At 30.6% G+C, this 18,575-nt stretch overlaps 1 protein-coding gene across 5 annotated transcripts; it reads right to left on the bottom strand.

Moving 5' to 3' along the window:
* Positions 1-955: 955 nt before the first annotated feature.
* Positions 956-17,296, bottom strand: Ctns (lysosomal cystine transporter cystinosin). Of its 5 annotated transcripts, none has more exons than XM_070634476.1 (9): positions 16,858-17,296; positions 15,020-15,055; positions 5,143-5,468; positions 4,148-4,247; positions 3,546-4,089; positions 3,010-3,298; positions 2,849-2,951; positions 2,671-2,736; positions 956-1,368 (listed from the first exon to the last, which is right to left on the bottom strand). In XM_070634476.1, the coding sequence occupies exons 3-9, from the start codon at positions 5,192-5,194 to the stop codon at positions 1,269-1,271; spliced, it is 1,254 nt and encodes a 417-aa protein (XP_070490577.1). In that variant the 5' UTR covers positions 5,195-5,468; positions 15,020-15,055; positions 16,858-17,296; the 3' UTR covers positions 956-1,268. The 5 variants fall into 5 exon arrangements, with proteins under 5 accessions (XP_070490577.1, XP_070490579.1, XP_070490578.1 ...); XM_070634478.1 differs by lacking the exon at positions 16,858-17,296 and adding an exon at positions 16,305-16,633; XM_070634477.1 differs by lacking the exon at positions 16,858-17,296 and adding an exon at positions 16,300-16,633.
* Positions 17,297-18,575: the final 1,279 nt, after the last annotated feature.

Raw genomic sequence — 18,575 nt, forward strand, 5'->3', positions numbered from 1 at the left:
CAAAGAGCATGCATACTCCATTGCATTGCAAAGGGATTCAGAAGTGGTTGGTGTGATTCACGAGCAGTTTGTAACTGCCGTAATTAAAGAAGTTTGAACATTTGAATATTCAAAGGAACTTTACATTTGGTGCTGAAAAATATTTTTAATTAAGGATTTATAAAAGTCAAATTATTGCAATCAAAATAAGTTTATTTATTATCAAATTTTCGAAAATATATCAATATTCAGTTTTTGAAGTTCTTTCTTTAAATTCAAGTCTATTCTTCAACTAAGTCTTTTAACAATTCAAATCTCAAAACTATTTTTTTTTTTTTCAATTTTTCCAAATAGCACAAATTGGTTAATAATTCAAAAATTTGACCACTGACCGATGTGACTCTGACGTAGTGTTGGATTTCATTAAATCCGGCATCATGTCACAGTCACGCCGGCCAGGTGAATGATTTTGGATCGATTAACCGACTTGTGCTATTTGGGATTTTTAGGTCTTTTTTAATTTCAAACTCAATTTTTGAAGGTTCTTGATAATATTTAAATTATAATTGAATGACTATAAAGATCTACAGTTACATCTTTTTGTGATGTGCACAAAAATGCTAAAAGAGCAAATTTGCTTTTTAAATCATAAGGTTTAGGAACAGACACTTCCATAAAATTTTCGTTTTTTGACAATTTAAGATTTTTAAACATTTTACATTTTTTTAAATTCTTAAAAAGTAGGAAAATTAAAATAAAAAAGTAATGCCTGACCTTAAATAGAAGATAATTTATTTTTAATACTTAAAAAATTATAATAAAAAAAAATCACATATTATAATGAGGAATTTAATTGAATAATTATTGATATGATTATAAAGATAATTAAATTATTGATTATTCAAAAAACATTTAAGAAATTGTTAACAACTGTCATTTGACTTTCTATAAATTGCTTTCCAATTTACGAAATTTAAAGGTTCTTATTGTCATTTTCCAAATTATCAAAATATTTGGAATATCTTTTAAAATCCAACTTTTTAAATATGAATTTTTTGGTAGAATTCGTAAATATTGTTTTCATGTTTTTATAAATCATATTTTTTGATAAATATTCTGTCATTTCATACTAGTCATTAATATCATATTAAGTACTAACTAATAATAATATTTTCAGTGGTATAATTAAATGATAATACAAGCCTCGTCTGTTGGATATAGGGTTGGATATTCGAGTATATTAAAATCCAATTTTGCCCAACCTTAGGTTGATATGTTTATAAAACAGATTATGCATCGTGTGAAGACTTCTCTTCTTCATCTTCTGTACTTTCTGTCAAGTTTGCTGCTGAATCATTGCCTGGTATGGTGCGATATGGTTGCAAGTGTCTGAAGAAAATGAAGTTTTTTAACGAAATTAGTAATTGTGTATAAAAAGTTGCTGATACAAATATTTTTAGGAGTTAGTAGTGATTAATAATAGTGTGCAGAAGTTAGATATATATACAGTTTAATTGATCCCTTTTAATGTAGATTGTGTTAGAATGAAGTTCGATGAATTTCGAATTTTTAATGATTAATAATATCATGTGGAAATTTTTTAAAATAATTGAGATCGAAAAAGTCGAAGCGCGTGTAAAGTCTTGAGATGTTGAGATTGAAATCATTGACCTTAGATCTTGATAAAGTCAATAAAACTTACGAATAGATTGTTTTTGCAAATAAGCATTATGCTTAGAGCTAGTTAATAATTTTTTGAAGAAGAAGTGAAAGGGGAGGTGTTCAAAATTTTGGAGTTACGTCTTGAAACACACTGAAAAATTGACGAATAATGAAGGGATAGTGAGTTTGATCACGACAACTCACCAATGGATCCTTCTCAGGCAATGAGTCTCCGAGTGAATCAAATCAGATACAGACAAAGGAAAATATTGTCTTTAGGATATCAATGCTTATTTAAAACTCATCTTATGAAGCTCTCAGCGTTTAGTGCCAAGATTTTGCAGAGAACGAGCATTAAATCGCTATCCAAAGAGTGTCAATATCAAAAGTCCCCAAAATATCAATCCAAAACAATAAACGAACACAGAAGCTGCTTATAAGCTACTAAAAAGCTGATTAACATGCTCAAAAAATATAATTCCTATAAATTCTACTTCCATCACCACAAATAAAATTCAAACTACAAAGCATCACAAGAATTGAGATAAATTCCTTTATTTTTTTCATAATAATATATCCATAGTACGTAAAAAAATTCTCATCACTATAACAAACATTTAAAAATACATACAAATAAGATTCACTAAAAATACTCATTTTTTTGTCATCTATAATCTAAATTTTATGCTGTAAAATCGATAATAGTAAAAGATTCAAACATTTCCGCAAAGAGAGATTGCAAACAGCAGTGATAAATATACACAAGTGGAGATTCAGATAAAGAGAGTCAAAATTTCAGTATCTTTGGGGTTTATCGGCAGCCTTTTCAACTTTCGTAAGATCAGCACGTGAACTATCTTCAGCGAGACTTGACGTTCTGCAAATGTTGTGCGTGCAAGAAATAAATAAAAAAATATGCAAAAAAATTGACTTTTTCGATCTCAAAAATTGTTAAAAATTTCCCACAAAATATTAAAATTTTCATGCTGTTAGTTAAGTTTTTTAATAGAAAATAAATAAATATCATACATAATGGATTTTAAGGAATCCATGCTTTCGGTACTGTCATTAAAATGTATTATTAGGTCGTTGGATCTAGATTAATATTTGGTATTGGTCAAGTTAAAGGAGTTACATGCAATTAGCTAATTTCTAAGGATTTTTAAAGGTATCTAAGTCTTTAAGAACTGAATATTCAAATACAAACCTATACAAGAAGTAATGTTGGATAATAAAGAGAATATCGAACAATACTGAGAATAATCCGAGACCGAATTTTGTTGGATCTCCGAAAATTGACTGCCAATCGTCTAAAAATTGAAGAAAAATTTAAAATTGTTCCTGCAAAAATATATTCAAAATATTTACTATAATTATAAGAATTAAGCATCATTTGTAGCATTGACAAAATTCCTCCTGTAAAGTCCAATAAAATATTTCCAATACTCCATCCAACTGTACTCTTCCTTCTATAATTGAGAATTGCCTGTGGCACATATTTCACTAAAGTAATTGCAAGTTTGATGTAGCTGCAAGTGTTGAGGAAGTCCAACCAGTGGAGATTTCCTAATGATGACATGATTATGACTACGATTAAGACTGTTGAGAAGATTCCAAGAATTCCTCGTGCGATGTCAGAGACGCGTTGTTCGCCGCGCTAAAATAGTTGAAGGATTTTGATGAGAAAATGAATTTGTGGCTTCATGTAGCTTAGAGTATTTGGATTCTGGATGGTTTGGTATAGTAGAATGAGTTGATTGCAGTAGTAAGCTCATTTGTCCATAGCTACTCAATCTACTCAACTGCTACTCATTTCTACCCAAATTCCACCCATCGCTACTCATTCTACTCATATTTACAGGAATCTACTGTAAATATCAACAAGTTCTACTCATACACATTACCTCATACATAAAGCACTGAACGATTGTCACAGCAGTAATCACAGATGCATGAATTGAGAAGAAAACGTCATTTAACTCAACAGGATTCGTTCCTCTTGGAAATCTATTAAAATATTCTTCTTGGAAGAATGGCACAAAGTATAGGCACGAATTGAAAATGGCATAAAGTGTATGTCCAACAAAATTTAATGCCAAAAAGTCAAAACTTAATCCAACGACGGATTTTCTCTTATGATTGATCACAATTTGTGGATAGAATGAGACTGACCAGGCAGCAAAGTATATCCATCCGACAACAAATGATATATAAATGATAAGTTGTGAATTTGCGACAATGATTCTGAAGAATAGTCCAAAATCATTGACAAGGTTTGGTGGTGTTGCGACTCCTGTGATATCCACATGTCCGGGACTAATACCCAATACTGAAATGTTGAATTTGCCTGATGCATTTGCGGCTATTGTGAATATTTCTGGTGTAACTGTGACTGAGCCTGGATGATTTTCGGTGAAATTGAGTGTCAGGCTTTGATTGACTGGCTTGCTGAAAAGTTTTGATTAATTAGTATGAAGGTTCAAGGATATTAATGCCAAAAACTTACTCTAGCCACAGCGTTATCTCCTCAACTTCATTTATAATTAATGTCAATTCTGCTGACGATACAGTAAATTTTGGTAAACTGTTTTGGCAATGCACGGTACCTAAAAATAATTTTTGATTTGCTTATTTTTATACTGATTACAAAATTCGTGATGATAAAAATAGAAATCGTAGATTGCATTCTATTGTGTACGAGAAGATGGAATGCGTGAAATTTATAAGTTTGTTTAGGAACAGATGTGACATTTTGAGATAAACATGAACTCAATGAGTGTAGTTACATGTGTTGTACAACTTGTGAGTAATTCTTCAAAAAGAACTGTAACCTTTGACTACTTAGTAGATATGAGAATGCTTTGAGACATTGCAGGCTTGATGATTAGCGTCATGTCGATCTGTTGCTAATTCGAAAGTTGAATCTGGATATACTTCGAATGGAAGCTGATTTACGTCCAAATTCTCTCTATTTGCGCTTTTTATGCAAACTAATTTGAACTTACGTTTGGGAACTTCCATTGACGTCAATTATCATCTCAAACCTAAATTATCCTTAAAAGTTCAACGATCAGTTGAATGAACACATGTCAACAGCATCAATGATCTTTTATTGGCAATAAACTCTGATCATCAGCACGTGTGTTTTTGTTTGTAGCACTCTGTTGTGATTAGAATGCTCGTTGTTCAAATAAATCCGAGGGAAAATTGTGATTAAAGTGTATTTACATAAGGAACAGTTGTAAACATCGTCAATGTTTATTTAGTGACGTTGGGAATTTTGGAAAGTCGTAAGTCATTGTTTATGGGATGATGAAATTTCTGATGCATGCTATTCAGCACTTGTAGAGGGAAATTTACTCAAAACAGAATTTTTGGTATCTCAGGAGATCAATCCATGCTGATTTCCGTGCAAAAAATCACTTCCTTCTTTGCAATTTTACAAAATTTTCCACTGCGATTTCTATTTTCATCACTTCTACACTTTTTTTATCTACTCACTTAGAAACGCTACCGCCACAAGAAGCAGAAGATTAAAATTACGATGCGACATTCTAAATTATTCTTACTATATAGCCTCAATGTCGTATACTATTCTGTAAGTCGACGCTGCCTTAATAATTTTATTTATTTTTCCTTTTTTTTTGTCAGTCACACGAATCTTTTGTACTTGTTTATCAAACTTGAGTCGAGTCTCAAATAAGAATCAGATTGAGGAGATTTGCGAATTTATTGTATTCGAGCAATTACATTAATAAATCCAAATAACGATGATTATCACTTTACGAGTACGATACGAGTTGTAGTTTTGCTTCTCACGTTGACGTCTGAAAATAAAATTAGTTTTTTTATACAATTTCTATTTTTTGTAGTATAATAGTAACGGCTAGGATAGTTTGTAGGGGTTTCAATGATGACTTTTTGGTGAATTGGATGTAGAAGGTTCTTCTTGAGGCTATAGTATTTGTATGGAACCTGACTATCGTAGCTCTGAATTTAGTAGATCTGACTTTAGTAGCTGTTACTATAGTAGCTGTGAATTTAGTAGCTGTGACTCTAGAAGCTCTAACTATAGTAGCTGTGACTATAGTAGCAGTGACTATAGTAGCAGTGACTATAGAAGCTGTGACTCTAGTAGCTGAGACTATAGTAGCCGAGACTCTTGTAATTTTATGGTGACTATATTTGGTTTCTAGAGCTAGTATGCTAAGGATTATGATCAAACTTTCGAGTATCTCTAGTCATCCATATCAATTTTGAACAATATATCCTTAGTCACCTAGTCAAGTAGATTCACACCTTCTCAAACCTTAAGATTCCTATCAAAACACCTCAAAACAAACTCTTCCGAGTACCAAACCCTAAAACTCAATCTAAATAATCCCTGACTTTCCCAATTCAATCATCATTGAAGTCTACTTCTCATCCAATACCGCACAATTCACATTGCCAAATCGTCTCGAAAACCTCAACGCATAATTTACATAATATTTGCACAATCGCGCCCTTTTGTTCTCACGAATCACGGAAGATGAGGAAATAAAATTTTCATCAAGTAATTAGTAGCTTTTTTACAGTTAGATGATTTTTTTAATTAAATCTTTCCGCGTACTTTGATTTTTATCGTAGAATAGTAAACTGCATTAAAAATGTTTATCATGTACGTTTTGTGGCTGCATACTTAAGAATGAAAATACACATATGCGAGTCACTTGAAATGTCAATGAACTCTGTTGTTTTTATCATGATTTTTCATTTCATGTTTGTTGATTTAATCAGCACTAATTGCTAATGAAGGAAGAGTTCTTGATGATTCAATATCAATTAAATTTTTAATGATGGAATTGTTTACATGAAAAGTGACATCAACTGGTTGTTGAGAAATTCTCATGAATTAATAATTGATGTTGGGTGATTTATAGATGTAGATGTTGATGATTCTCATGGGAAGAAAGTTTATTGATTTCTTTTATGGTGTTTTAATGACAATTTACTTGATTTATGGCTAGACTAGATTGGGAATTTGAGAATGAATCGGAATAGCTTGGAGCTTAGGAATCCAACAATTTAGCATGCTCATTTTGTTAAGTATGCTCATTTTCTGTTAGCGAAGATGAAGTCAATGTGTCGTCAAAATGTGTAGATCCAAAAAATATCGATCCAAAATTGTCATTTACCTCAAAATTCCCAAACATCACTGATTTTAAACGAAAGAGGACAACAACAAAAAATTATGACCCATATCTGTGATAGAAAATTGCATTATAAGTGCTTCGCATCGGCTTTTTCAAAATAACATATTAAGAAACTTTATGGGAAAGAAAATTTATTGATGACTGTATAATAATTAAGAGGATTACAATGTGTTTATTTACATTCACTTTTATGGGCGAGAATGAAGACCGAGGGATCACATAAGGAGGTTATTGGCATGTTAAGTAATAATTTTGAGCAGAATAAGACTATTTTTATATTCTTCCGCAGGTAGGCGATCAGCGGCTGTTGACACCTGCTATCGGTGGATGCCGGACACCGTTAACTGCCGATCGAAGATGGGCAATCGCCGATTGTTGTCGGACAATTGCCAACTCTGCTATTTTTTGGTTGATTTGAACAGAAAATCGATATTTTTGGGATTTACATTAAGGATATGGTCTAAACAGGCTAATCATGTACTAGGGACGTAGCTACGCTCTTATCCCTTGAATACGTCTCTGGCCTAAGAGTAGCTATGTAAGGTTCCGTCAAGATATTTGTGATTTTGTTTCATTTAAAATTTCAAAATAGATGAAATTTAAAGCAAACAAAACAAACTATGACTAAGGTCTAATTCCAAAACATTCTCTTAGAAACGCCACAATAATCCGAAACTTCACGTCAAAACACAATTAAGATAGCAAAAGATTAAGCTAATTAAGCTGTTAAATCTTTGATAATCCTATTTTTTTGATTAAAAATCAGTCAAAGCTTCGCGATAAAGCTTCACAAAAATAGAACAAAAATGTTAAGTAACAGTTATCAATAATCAGGGTATACTGATTTAAATAACTCGAAATATGTAATCAATGGCATTCATATTGATAAGCATATCAATTTAAGTAAAATTACCCCCAGACGGTTGTGATTATTACAATCATATATAATTAAGCCGGCATTAAAAGCCTTACACAGACAGTCTTTTTCATCATATCTCGTCGTAATTGAGTGAGTGAGCAAGCCGAGTCAATTTAAACGTGACAGTCGGTAATCACGAGATAAGATTGAATGATTACGTCAGGCTTTGTTGGATTTGCTTAAAATAGATTTGATTTGTTTTGATCTTATTGATCAATTCTGAGCAGTTACGAGGATTGCATCTATTAATAAGTATTTTGATTGATTTGATCAAACATCACAAAGACACTTGGAACCTAAATTAGGGCACTACATAGTACTTAGAAACATAATTAATCTAAGTCAATCCATGTATTTGATTAAGAGATAACTTTAGTACCTTTAAGAAGTTTCACATGTTTGCAATTAAAGATAAAACGATAAGGAGTGACGACTTTCTTTTGTTTGTGTTTAAAAGTTTGATGTCAAGCTTATGCTCACCCTGAAAATCTGGTTATGATCGGTATGATAAGAGGCTCTGCAGTATGAAGTTTTGGAGAAAAACATTGAGTCAAAGGTTTGTTAGGAAAATGAAAAATTAAAGCTGCTTATGTCTTATCCAAAGTGGAACAGGTTACGAGCTTTCGACTGTATGTCTAGTTCTAAGTTGAATGTTCTTGAATATTCAATCACACTATGAATCGAGATGAACATGAAGATAGTCCAAACTATAGTTAAAAGGTGACTATGAAATGCAAAAATTAAGCAGTAATATCGCTGAATTAAGCGTCTTACGATTGTCTATAGTCACGTCGGCCTGACGCAGAATTTTGGATTGACAAACAAACTGACTTAATCTATTCGTAATTCAGTAATTAAGACTAATTACTTAACTACTGTCAACAAAACTATAGAATCTCTATTTTCATACTTAATATCATTAGTTTACTAATTTGTATCTACCTTAATATGCATGTTAGCACTTTCATAAAATGATAATTTACAGAAGATAAATCTACTGACGACCTCAATCACCTAAACTATTTTTACATTTTTATGATATTTGTTGATAGCCGTAAAAACACAACAACACTATCCTAATAAGATGCAATAAATCTTCTCGATCACGTAAAAGTAATTAAGCGGGAATTAACTTTTCAAATGAGATTAAAAATGTTTTATTTAAAACTGAGAACATGAGAGAGAAATGTTTTTGAGATTGTTGAACTTGTTGCGTACATAAAACAGTAAATAAAGATATTCAGATGATCGCAAAGCAAAGCATAAGTTATTTTGGGTCAAGGTCGGATTCAATTTCATTGAAGTGAAAGAAGGTGAAAGATTTGCATTATGATATTGTTAATGAGTTGGACATTTTGGAATATGATTGAAATTGGGTTTGTCCATAACTGCAGGCCTACAGTCTAGGATGAGTTAAAAGGTCTCCATTTCTTGGTCACATTCCGATAAAAGCTAAATATTTATAGTTCCTCCGCGAAAATATTGAAAATTGCCGCAAAGATAAAGAAAATTTAAAATATTTCATGAAAAAAATTCAGATTAATGGAAATTTTTTTGTATTAATAAAAATACATACATATGCATGTGGCAGTCTGCAGATTGATGAGAAAAAAAGTCTATTTTCAAAATCAAAGCGAGTCGGTGAAATGTTTCACGTCCATGAGGAATTCAGTGGCATGAATTAGCTAGTGTTTTGCTATTATAGAATGCTATAGAATTAGCTAGGCATGAATGTAGCCAGCCAGAAACTTATGAGGGTAGGGACAAGGGTTTGATTTTTTTTAATGAGGATTTTTGTCTCGAATAATTTGTTTCGAAAATTTCTAAACACCTCCTAAATACGCATATGCTGACAGTATTAAAATTGGAATTTTATGAGGATGGATTTAATAAGCTGGACGGAATTGCAATAAGGAAGCTAAACTGGCCATGAACCACTAAATGAATGTCCAAATGTCGTTGATTCCAACTCAAAATTCACACATTATTAATTCATATCTCTGGCACTTCTGGTATTTAAATTATCATCACCATTTCTTGCGGTAGTAATCACAGAAAATCATTAAAATGTCAAACATTTCTCCATAAATTCTCAAAATAATCCAGGTCAGTCGCACAATCCTCCTTTAATTAATTGAAATCATGTCATACAAAATATGACAACTACGTCAGTAAGATTTTTAAAATACGCAAACCTCAATTCAATTCCACTAAAGCATGCAAAATTAATATCAATCATAGAAAGTGATCAGATAAATTGACAGTCATGCTGACTAGAAATCATCACATTCAGATCACCCTTAGGTCACATTTTATTCCGTCAACAAAAATGTTCTTTTTCATTGACTGATTTTTATCAATTTGATGCCATAAATTAATATTCGCGACCAGCCATTTAATCAATTTCGTCTGAATCAATTCGAGTTAGTTGTCATAAAAATTTCCAGACTAGATCTATATTTAAATAATAAAAATTCTTGCAAGTCATTCGCGTCTGCTGACTAAGCCTGATAATAAAGAAAACAGACGTAACTTATCATCATTGCGAAATAATTTACAGTTAGTCACTTTATGCGACGCGGTCCATTAATTCAGACAATTGAGCATTGGCGCGAATGAGAATTTATGTTGAAATCGCACAATCTGTACCCTTTAAGTGAGCCAATTATGTCCATTAATTGATTCTGTAATTGCTCGATCCTTCAGAGATAAATTGATAGAGATTGCGGGATGATTATTAATCAGTAGTCAGTCGGCATTGCCTTAACATTGAAATACTTTTGGTTTAATGATATTGAATTCGACTCGCGTCGGCGTAAAGCTACTCATTTGTGTAATTTCAGGCGGAAATGGATTGATAAATTACACAGTTCTGTGTAAGCTTTTTATTTAAGTTCTATGGCTGAATACTTTTTTGTTGGGGTCGTTTGAATGGTCGGTAGCACTTTGGGAGTTTGAAGAAGTTGAAAGGCATCAAATTGAAAGTTTGAAGCTGTTAAGCATGCAAGACATGATTAAAACATTCCAAATTCAGTACCCGACTTTAAGATGTTGCTTCATCCAACCTTTACCCATTACGAAACATCCAAACGACCCCACATTTCAATCTATTTTGTATTTAAATCGTGACAGAACTTTTCATGTCACTTCAATTGTTTTTGTTCGACATTTTTACAACTTTTAGAATAACCGTGAAGGTCCTGATGATTGAGTCATTTTTAAGGCTTTTATTCGGAAATATTTGGACAATTGGCGCTGTTTAATTGCCGTTAAATGACTGATGTAATTTAATTTGTTAAGTATTAATTAGTCGGGAATTTTGTAATTGGATGGAGCTGTAAAAGTGGTGGTTTGGAGGTTTGCAGTGGAAATTTTTGGGTTGTGGGTTGAGTTAGGGTGGGAAGTAAGGTTTTTAAACTTTAAAATATGTGAAGGAAATAGACATATTGAGTGACTAATATTGAGAAAAGCTTAAGAACCTTCAAAATTAATTGAAAAATCTCAAACCAACTGCCTGGAATCGATCTGTTCCAACAAGTCACAATCGTCGACCTGTGAAGCTTTAAATCTCATATTAATGACTCATAATCCACTATCAATACTCCTGCCAAGTTAAGATTAATAAATATTTTGCGTCTTCCTCAAAACAAACTCCTGATAAGGACATTGATTGCTAATTTTGTCTAATACGTCACATTCCAGATTAATCCGTAGCTTGAACAACAACAAACTTAACTGATAACATTTCAGGCCTCCCCACAAGCAGAGTTCTTTTTCTTTTTAATGTGCTGCACAGATTAATGAATTTTGATAGCTTTGGTCCGAATTTTATTTTTTATTCTAATAAAATCACTCACACGAGAATGAATTCGACACATTTTTGTGTGTTGAATTGACATTGATAATATTTTGAGATCGACCCAAAAATAGAACAAAATAATAAAAAAATGTTGAGGCAAATAAATAAATAAAAATTTGTGATTTGTGATTTAAACCTCAATTTATGATTAACTGTCAATCAGAAGATGTTAAATTTGTATTTATGACTGAGACGGAGTTTTTAACTTTATGGCTGTTTTTTGAATTTCTGATTATTTGAGAATTTGTGAATGCACAAAACTGATTAATCTGTTGATTCAAAAGAGTAATAAAGAATCACAAACTTTAGACTTTTTTGTTTGTTGACTATTCCGATAGACATTGTTGCGCTGTCTATAATTATGAAATCAGGTTTTGTTAAAAAAAATTATCAAAAATTGATTTGAAAGTCTGATTAAAAGAAGTCCTGCAGAAGCTTCGTTGTATAAGGTCTTTAAATCTTACTTTGTAGATAAGAAGAGCTATAGATACCATAAGGCTCATGAAGGACCAAGAGAATTCTTGTTAAGACGCTGTCGATAGAAACAGTATGTGAGTCAAGTCTCTCTTACCCTTTCAACTAATTCCAAACGACACATGCCAAATCCTTCAAAATTTCAACTAACTTGCCGAGACAATTTGACAATAAATCATTTAGAAATACTTTAATCTCATGCACATTCCCAAATAAACAAAATATTGTATGTGAAAACAGAAGCTATTAGCAATTATTACTAAATAAAGTTTAAGTAAAGAAACAAGTTAAGCATCACGAAACACTCGTTAAACAAGCACGAATTAAAACTTGCAAAATCAATATTTTTGTCAATAATTACGCATTTAAGGAATTGACAAAACAATATTTACGTATGCAGTTTGTGGATTTAAATAGAAGATTTGTTTATGAAAAATCAGATGTGATTGTTTATTTGGTTTTTAGGAGATTTGTTTATATTAATTGTGTATATGAAGCTGCAACTGATTTTTATGATCAACATGTATTGATTCTGGTCAGGATCATAATCATAACGACTCAAAACTCCACAAATTACTCAATATTCAACAACTTGTTCATTCCTTGCTCGTCTCTGTTCATAAACTTTCACACAAATCAACGTGTTGACTATCTACAAATTAGCATCTCTAGTTGAAGATCCTCTAAATAAGACATTGCCTTTTTCCAAGCATTTTCATCGCATTAATCACATTGTTTATCAAACAAAAGATCCACTTAAATATGAATTCATTTGCAAACAGAATATGAATGACTTTAAATAGCTTTATAAGCATCTCCACTTGACATAAATTTCATAAATCAACAAGAAGTCGCAATTAGAATTTTTGGGGGAATACTCTCTAAATTTCTGGTATTTTTTAGTATGGAAAATTTTTAAGTCGTTAAGTTTGTTGCTATTCCTGAATTTTGATATATCCAGTCTATTTCATTGCATTTTTAAGTCAACAATTGGAATTTCCTTCAAGCTACAAATATTTTTGCCTTTTTTGATGATTTCTTTGTCTCACATTTCCACACTCGAATTCAAATTGACATATGTAAATTGATTAATTATCACTTCATTACACAACATGATTATTGTGTATTATTACGAACATTTTGTCATATTAAGCTCAAATATTTGCGAACTTAAAGTAAGCAAAAAATGTCAATTTTGAGCAATGAAAAACTGTTCTGAATTGTTTTTACAAACATTTTTCTGGTGTCATTTGAGTCATTTTAGGAGTCACATGTTATGATGTGATGATGTCGTGTTGAATGAGAATTAATTATGGGATATAATGATGCAGTTTTATCACTGATTGACTGAATGTTGAGAATTTAAATTTAAAATTTTGTTAAAAATCTTAAATTTAAGTTTTATTTGAGTTTGAACCTCGAATTGAATTTCATTTGAGTTCATTCGTCTTTAAATCAATTTAGTGAATTACTGACAATTCCAGGCTATTCTCCCAAAATTCCTAATAATTATTTTCCATATAAAATCCCAATTCCAACAATCTATTCCCATGATTCACTTTACAAAACAATTTCTTCAACGTATAAACAAAGAATTGAGGTTCTCATATGACAAATTATTGCATAAATTACAGGTTTTTAATTACAAAAAGTTTATTTTTAATAATATTTATATCAACCTGTTTGTCGTTATTTCATAAATCCGACTGTAAGTGACCAATTTACTATTTATCCAAAGAATTTCAAACACGATTAATGAACAAAAAATTGAGTAATCTATCCAGTTCAACAACCTTTTGATAGTATGTGAGAAAAATCCATTGGTAAACATTCAAAAATGACCATTCACTAGGCAAAGACATTAAAAACATCTTATTGAAGAATCTCCATCAACAAATGTCAATAACTGTTGAAGGAGAATAGACACGCGATGCAATAAAAATCATCTTAGACCGAAGATAATTAAGAATTTTGTTGACACAACACGAGTTTGAGCTTTTAAGCTTGAGTGTCAAGGTTGTGGATATTTTTGTTTTGGAAGGAGTTTGTGGATAAAGATCTAATTTTAAGAATTTCTAAGAACTCGATATTTAATATCTATTTTGAGGTGCGAAGCTACTTGTTGATCTACCTTGACACAAAGTCAATCTCATCTCAATAATAAACTCGGGGAATACCTGATTTCATTAATATTCCTAATGGAACCTCACATGACATAACATCAACTGATCATTCAACTAAGTATATAAAAACCAGGTATAGACTATAAAGTTTATCGACCATCATTGTATATAATTATTATTACTAAAATTCCTATAAAATCGTCATTTTAACCAGCATATTAATGCATAATCAGTAATGTCAATTAATACTTGGATTTTCCCACGTAACAACTTTCAAAATCCATAAGCAGCATAAATCATTTCTAAGCTTTTTGCTAATTTTTCATAAGATATTAGAAACTCTTCCTTTCTATCGTCGCCATCCCATAAATCAGTGATGGGCAACCTTTTATGTTTCGAGTCACAACTTGGTGGTGAGCCTCGATCGAAACCATACACGGCATACGGTTCATGGCACGTCCACATATTTTAGGCGGCATATTAGGTGCCGTGAAACACAAGTTGCCCACCACTTCCATAAATAAATCAACATAGCTTAACACCTTAACACTTGAATTTTAATTATTTAATATTTCACATTCAGCACTGCACCAACCGGCAAAAAAGATATATTAAAATGGTAAGAAAGTTGTCTAATAAAACGGAATGAAGATTTTCTTCTTCTTACTTCATACCGAACGAGTCTTAATACGTATCGATCGGAGCCGAAAGTGAAAATTGACGGTGCAAATACTATGCAAATCTTTTTCAGCTACAATGTTTCCTAACGACTTTAAAATGTGATTGCAAATTGCATTTTTTTGCTTACCTTTTTAAAATTTTTGATTAATTTTTTTGTTGAATTCTAGGAAATAAAATTGATTTTTTTAGTAATCTAGTTGCTGATACAGTGTCAAAATTAAATTCAATGCTTTAAAGAAGTCTATCCATTTTTAAACAAACAAACTAACAAGTTTTGCATATGAAATGTCAGCTTAACTTAGTACATTTTTTATGATTGCACATTGCAGGCAGTACAAAAAAAAAGTTTACAATTTTCGGCCTTCAAATTTTTTCAACTGACGATATTGAACTTGGAGTCGGCAATTTTTTTATTGCATGCTGGTATTTAAGGCTCAAAAAATAAACTATTTACTATCAAATTGAGGATTGATTTTATCGGAATTGAGATAAAAATTTGTTTTATTTGAGTTTAAAATGTTTTAAATTAGGTTGAAGTTATTTTAAAAAATTTTAAATTTAAAAAGTTTTTCAATTTTCATTTTTTAATTCTTTCAAGATTTTTCAACATTTTCAATTTTTTTTCAAAATTTTTAAGTTATTCTCAACATTTTCAATTTTTTAAAAACATTTTAAGATTTTAATTTTCTTTTACAAATACTAATTGCTATACATTTTGACCCAATGAAATCTGTGTAATTTCTTATAAGGTCAACGATTCATGCTGTCACTTAGAAAGCCACATTTATGCAAAAAAAATGATTGATACCTTTTCTGTTAAAGATTAATTTGCACAGATTTGTTGAATAAATTAAAAAATGTATTAAAATTTAAGCCTGTGGTTTGTGTTTATGTTTGTTTTTGATTGTTGAATTTGAAGGCTAATTTTAATTTGAGAAATTTTGATAAAATCAATTTTTGTTTGTGTTTTAAAAATTGTTTTAAGATTGGAAAATTTGTAAAAATTCAAAATTGAAACATTTTAAAAATTTAAAATTAAAATTTTTCAAAATTTGAATATTGAAAATTTTAAAATTTGAAATTTTTAAAATATGAAAATTTTAAAAATTTTAAAATTGAAAATTGACAATTTTAAAACTTTGAAATATAACAATTTTAATTTGTTACAACTTTTAAAATTTTCAATTTTTAATTTAAAAAATTTTAATTTCAAAAATTAGAAGTGTTTCAATTTTGAATTTTTACAAATTCAAAATCTTAAAATTTTGAATTTTTAAAATATTTCAATTTTGAATTTTTAAAATTTTTCAATTTAAATTTTTAAAATTTTTCAATTTTGAATTTTGAAAAATTTTAAATTTTCATCATAAATCTATTCCTAATCTTATTTGTCAGCCACTATTTTACCTTACTATTAAATGTATTGTTTATAAAATAAAACTTTTTCTCTTTTAAATTTCTAAAAATATTCTATTTCTTTTCCTTTTAAAAATATTAAATTTAATCTGATCAAGTCTATCGTGCAACTAGATTACTCAACTGTCGATGGCAAACTAAAGTCTCGCAGTTTAAAAATTTTCATCAACAAAAAGTTAATCGCATGTAATTTCTGCATCTGTATGTGTCAAGAGCGAGTAAATCAGCTTAAAGGAAGACTTCTCACTGCATTGTAAACTGAGAAATGTTTTTTTCTCTCAAAAAAAGCTCTCAATAACATGTGTTGTTTACTTTCGATTCATCATAGTAAATATTCAATGACTGAGTATCAAAACTAAAGTGACGAAACAGCATAACGAATTTGTACATGTATGCAAAATTCAATAAGAGTGATTAACCGTTTTACTGATAACAAAGCAAAAGCTGTCACGAGAATAATTTAATTTAATACTAAATATTTTTATCATAATCTGTAGATTATCTGATATGGATTAATTCAGTATTTATCTAGAAATTGCCTTCACTCACCTTATTACGCCAGGTCCTTGAAATTTCACTTCCACAAAAAAAAAATTTTCCACTCAAAAATCACAAAGAAATTTTTTGCTTTTTTTTAACACAAAAGAAGCCACAAAAAATCACAAAACACTTTAAATTGCTATCCGAGAGCTTCACCGGCACATGCCCAAATTATTTGCGTATCAACTCAAATTATCCACAAATATTTAACTAGTCCGTCTGTTTCAATGAAGGCTGTATAATAAAAATATTATCTTTTTTCAGCTACTATAATATCAAGTCTTGTTTACATCACTTCAAATGATCCTCGACTGGAACTATCGCATATAAATATTAATAGCTTTGAATTGTGATGGAATTTGTGCAATATTTTGATGAATTTTTGGACAAATTTTCTGTCGGCTTTGGTGTTTTGGAATTATTCAAAGGTGAATGCGTTGAGCTACTTTGCGTGACTGTTCATTGACGATCTTTGATAATATTCCAAAGTTTCTTTGTTGTGGTGAGAATTGTTATCATTTGCAAAGCTATGAATTTCAACAAGATTTTGAATTTGAATTTCTTTTGACCGTTAGGAAAATTATGTTGCAACAGGTAGTTTTAGATCTTTAAATTGTTTTTTTTTACAAACAAAAAGCTTTTCTGATGAATTTAGTGGGCGAAGAAGAAAACTATTAACAAAATGAGGATTTGTGGGTAGAAAAAAAAAACTTTTTTTGGAATAATTTTCAAATCTTACCTGAAAAAATACTGTCAAAGCTATTTAGGCCTCTTAGTAATTTTGAGTATACAGTGCATAATCTTTTCTTAATGACTTTTTAAACTTTTTGGATTATAGTTTAGGTACTTTTTAGTAAGGTTCGTTTCTAAGGACTCTTGACTGAACCCTGTTTTGTCACATTATCTCATTCTATCCATTTACATGATTCTTAACATTCGGTTGATTACTACGGTACTTGTATAGTAAGGTATGGAATAATAACACCACTTGAATAGTGTGGTAAACTAGTACCACTGTACTTAGCTACAAAAAAGCATCAGTGGCGGAGTGGTTAGAGTGTCGGCCTACCGACCCTAACAACCCGGGTTCGATTCTAGGGAAAGTCTAGTCGATTCGACTACTTTTTTCGCTGTTCTAGTCACAACAACTCGGTGTATTCGAAACACACAAATTGTGTAGCTAGGTTCATTGCATTGGTAAACCCTGGGTCATGCTATTTGACATTTATGATATATCGTCAAATAAAATATAAATGAAAACCGTATATATCATGCCAGTACCGGAGAAATCGGCATTGCTATTTTTAATATGCATTATAAACTTTCACGTGACTACCAATAGAGTGGAACACATTTTCAAATTAACAGCTCTTCTTTATTGATAATGCATTCCTTAGATAAAGAGTCCAAAAAAGTGACTAATTACAAAAAGTGAACTAGTAATGTCCAAAATGAAAAATTACCAAGAAATTGCTTAAAATATCCTAAATTACCCCCAATAAACCAAATAGCCTTAAAAACAATTATTTATCTTATCAATGACTCCTTTATCCGTCGTCAGAGTAATATAACCAGTGCAAGAGTGAAGCGAGTCGCCAAAACGCGCAAAGTCTTTTAAAAGAAGAGAGAATTATTGGGCAGGTCAAGATTATTTGAGTGATTGTGATGCAAGAGTATTTAAGTTCTCTAATCTTGTGAAATGATTCAGTTAATTGAAAATTCTGCTA

This window comes from Chironomus tepperi, unplaced genomic scaffold, assembly GCF_022539635.2.
Source record: "Chironomus tepperi strain 1889 unplaced genomic scaffold, CSIRO-AGI_Ctep_v1 contig_85, whole genome shotgun sequence".
NCBI classification, from domain to species: domain Eukaryota; kingdom Metazoa; phylum Arthropoda; class Insecta; order Diptera; family Chironomidae; genus Chironomus; species Chironomus tepperi.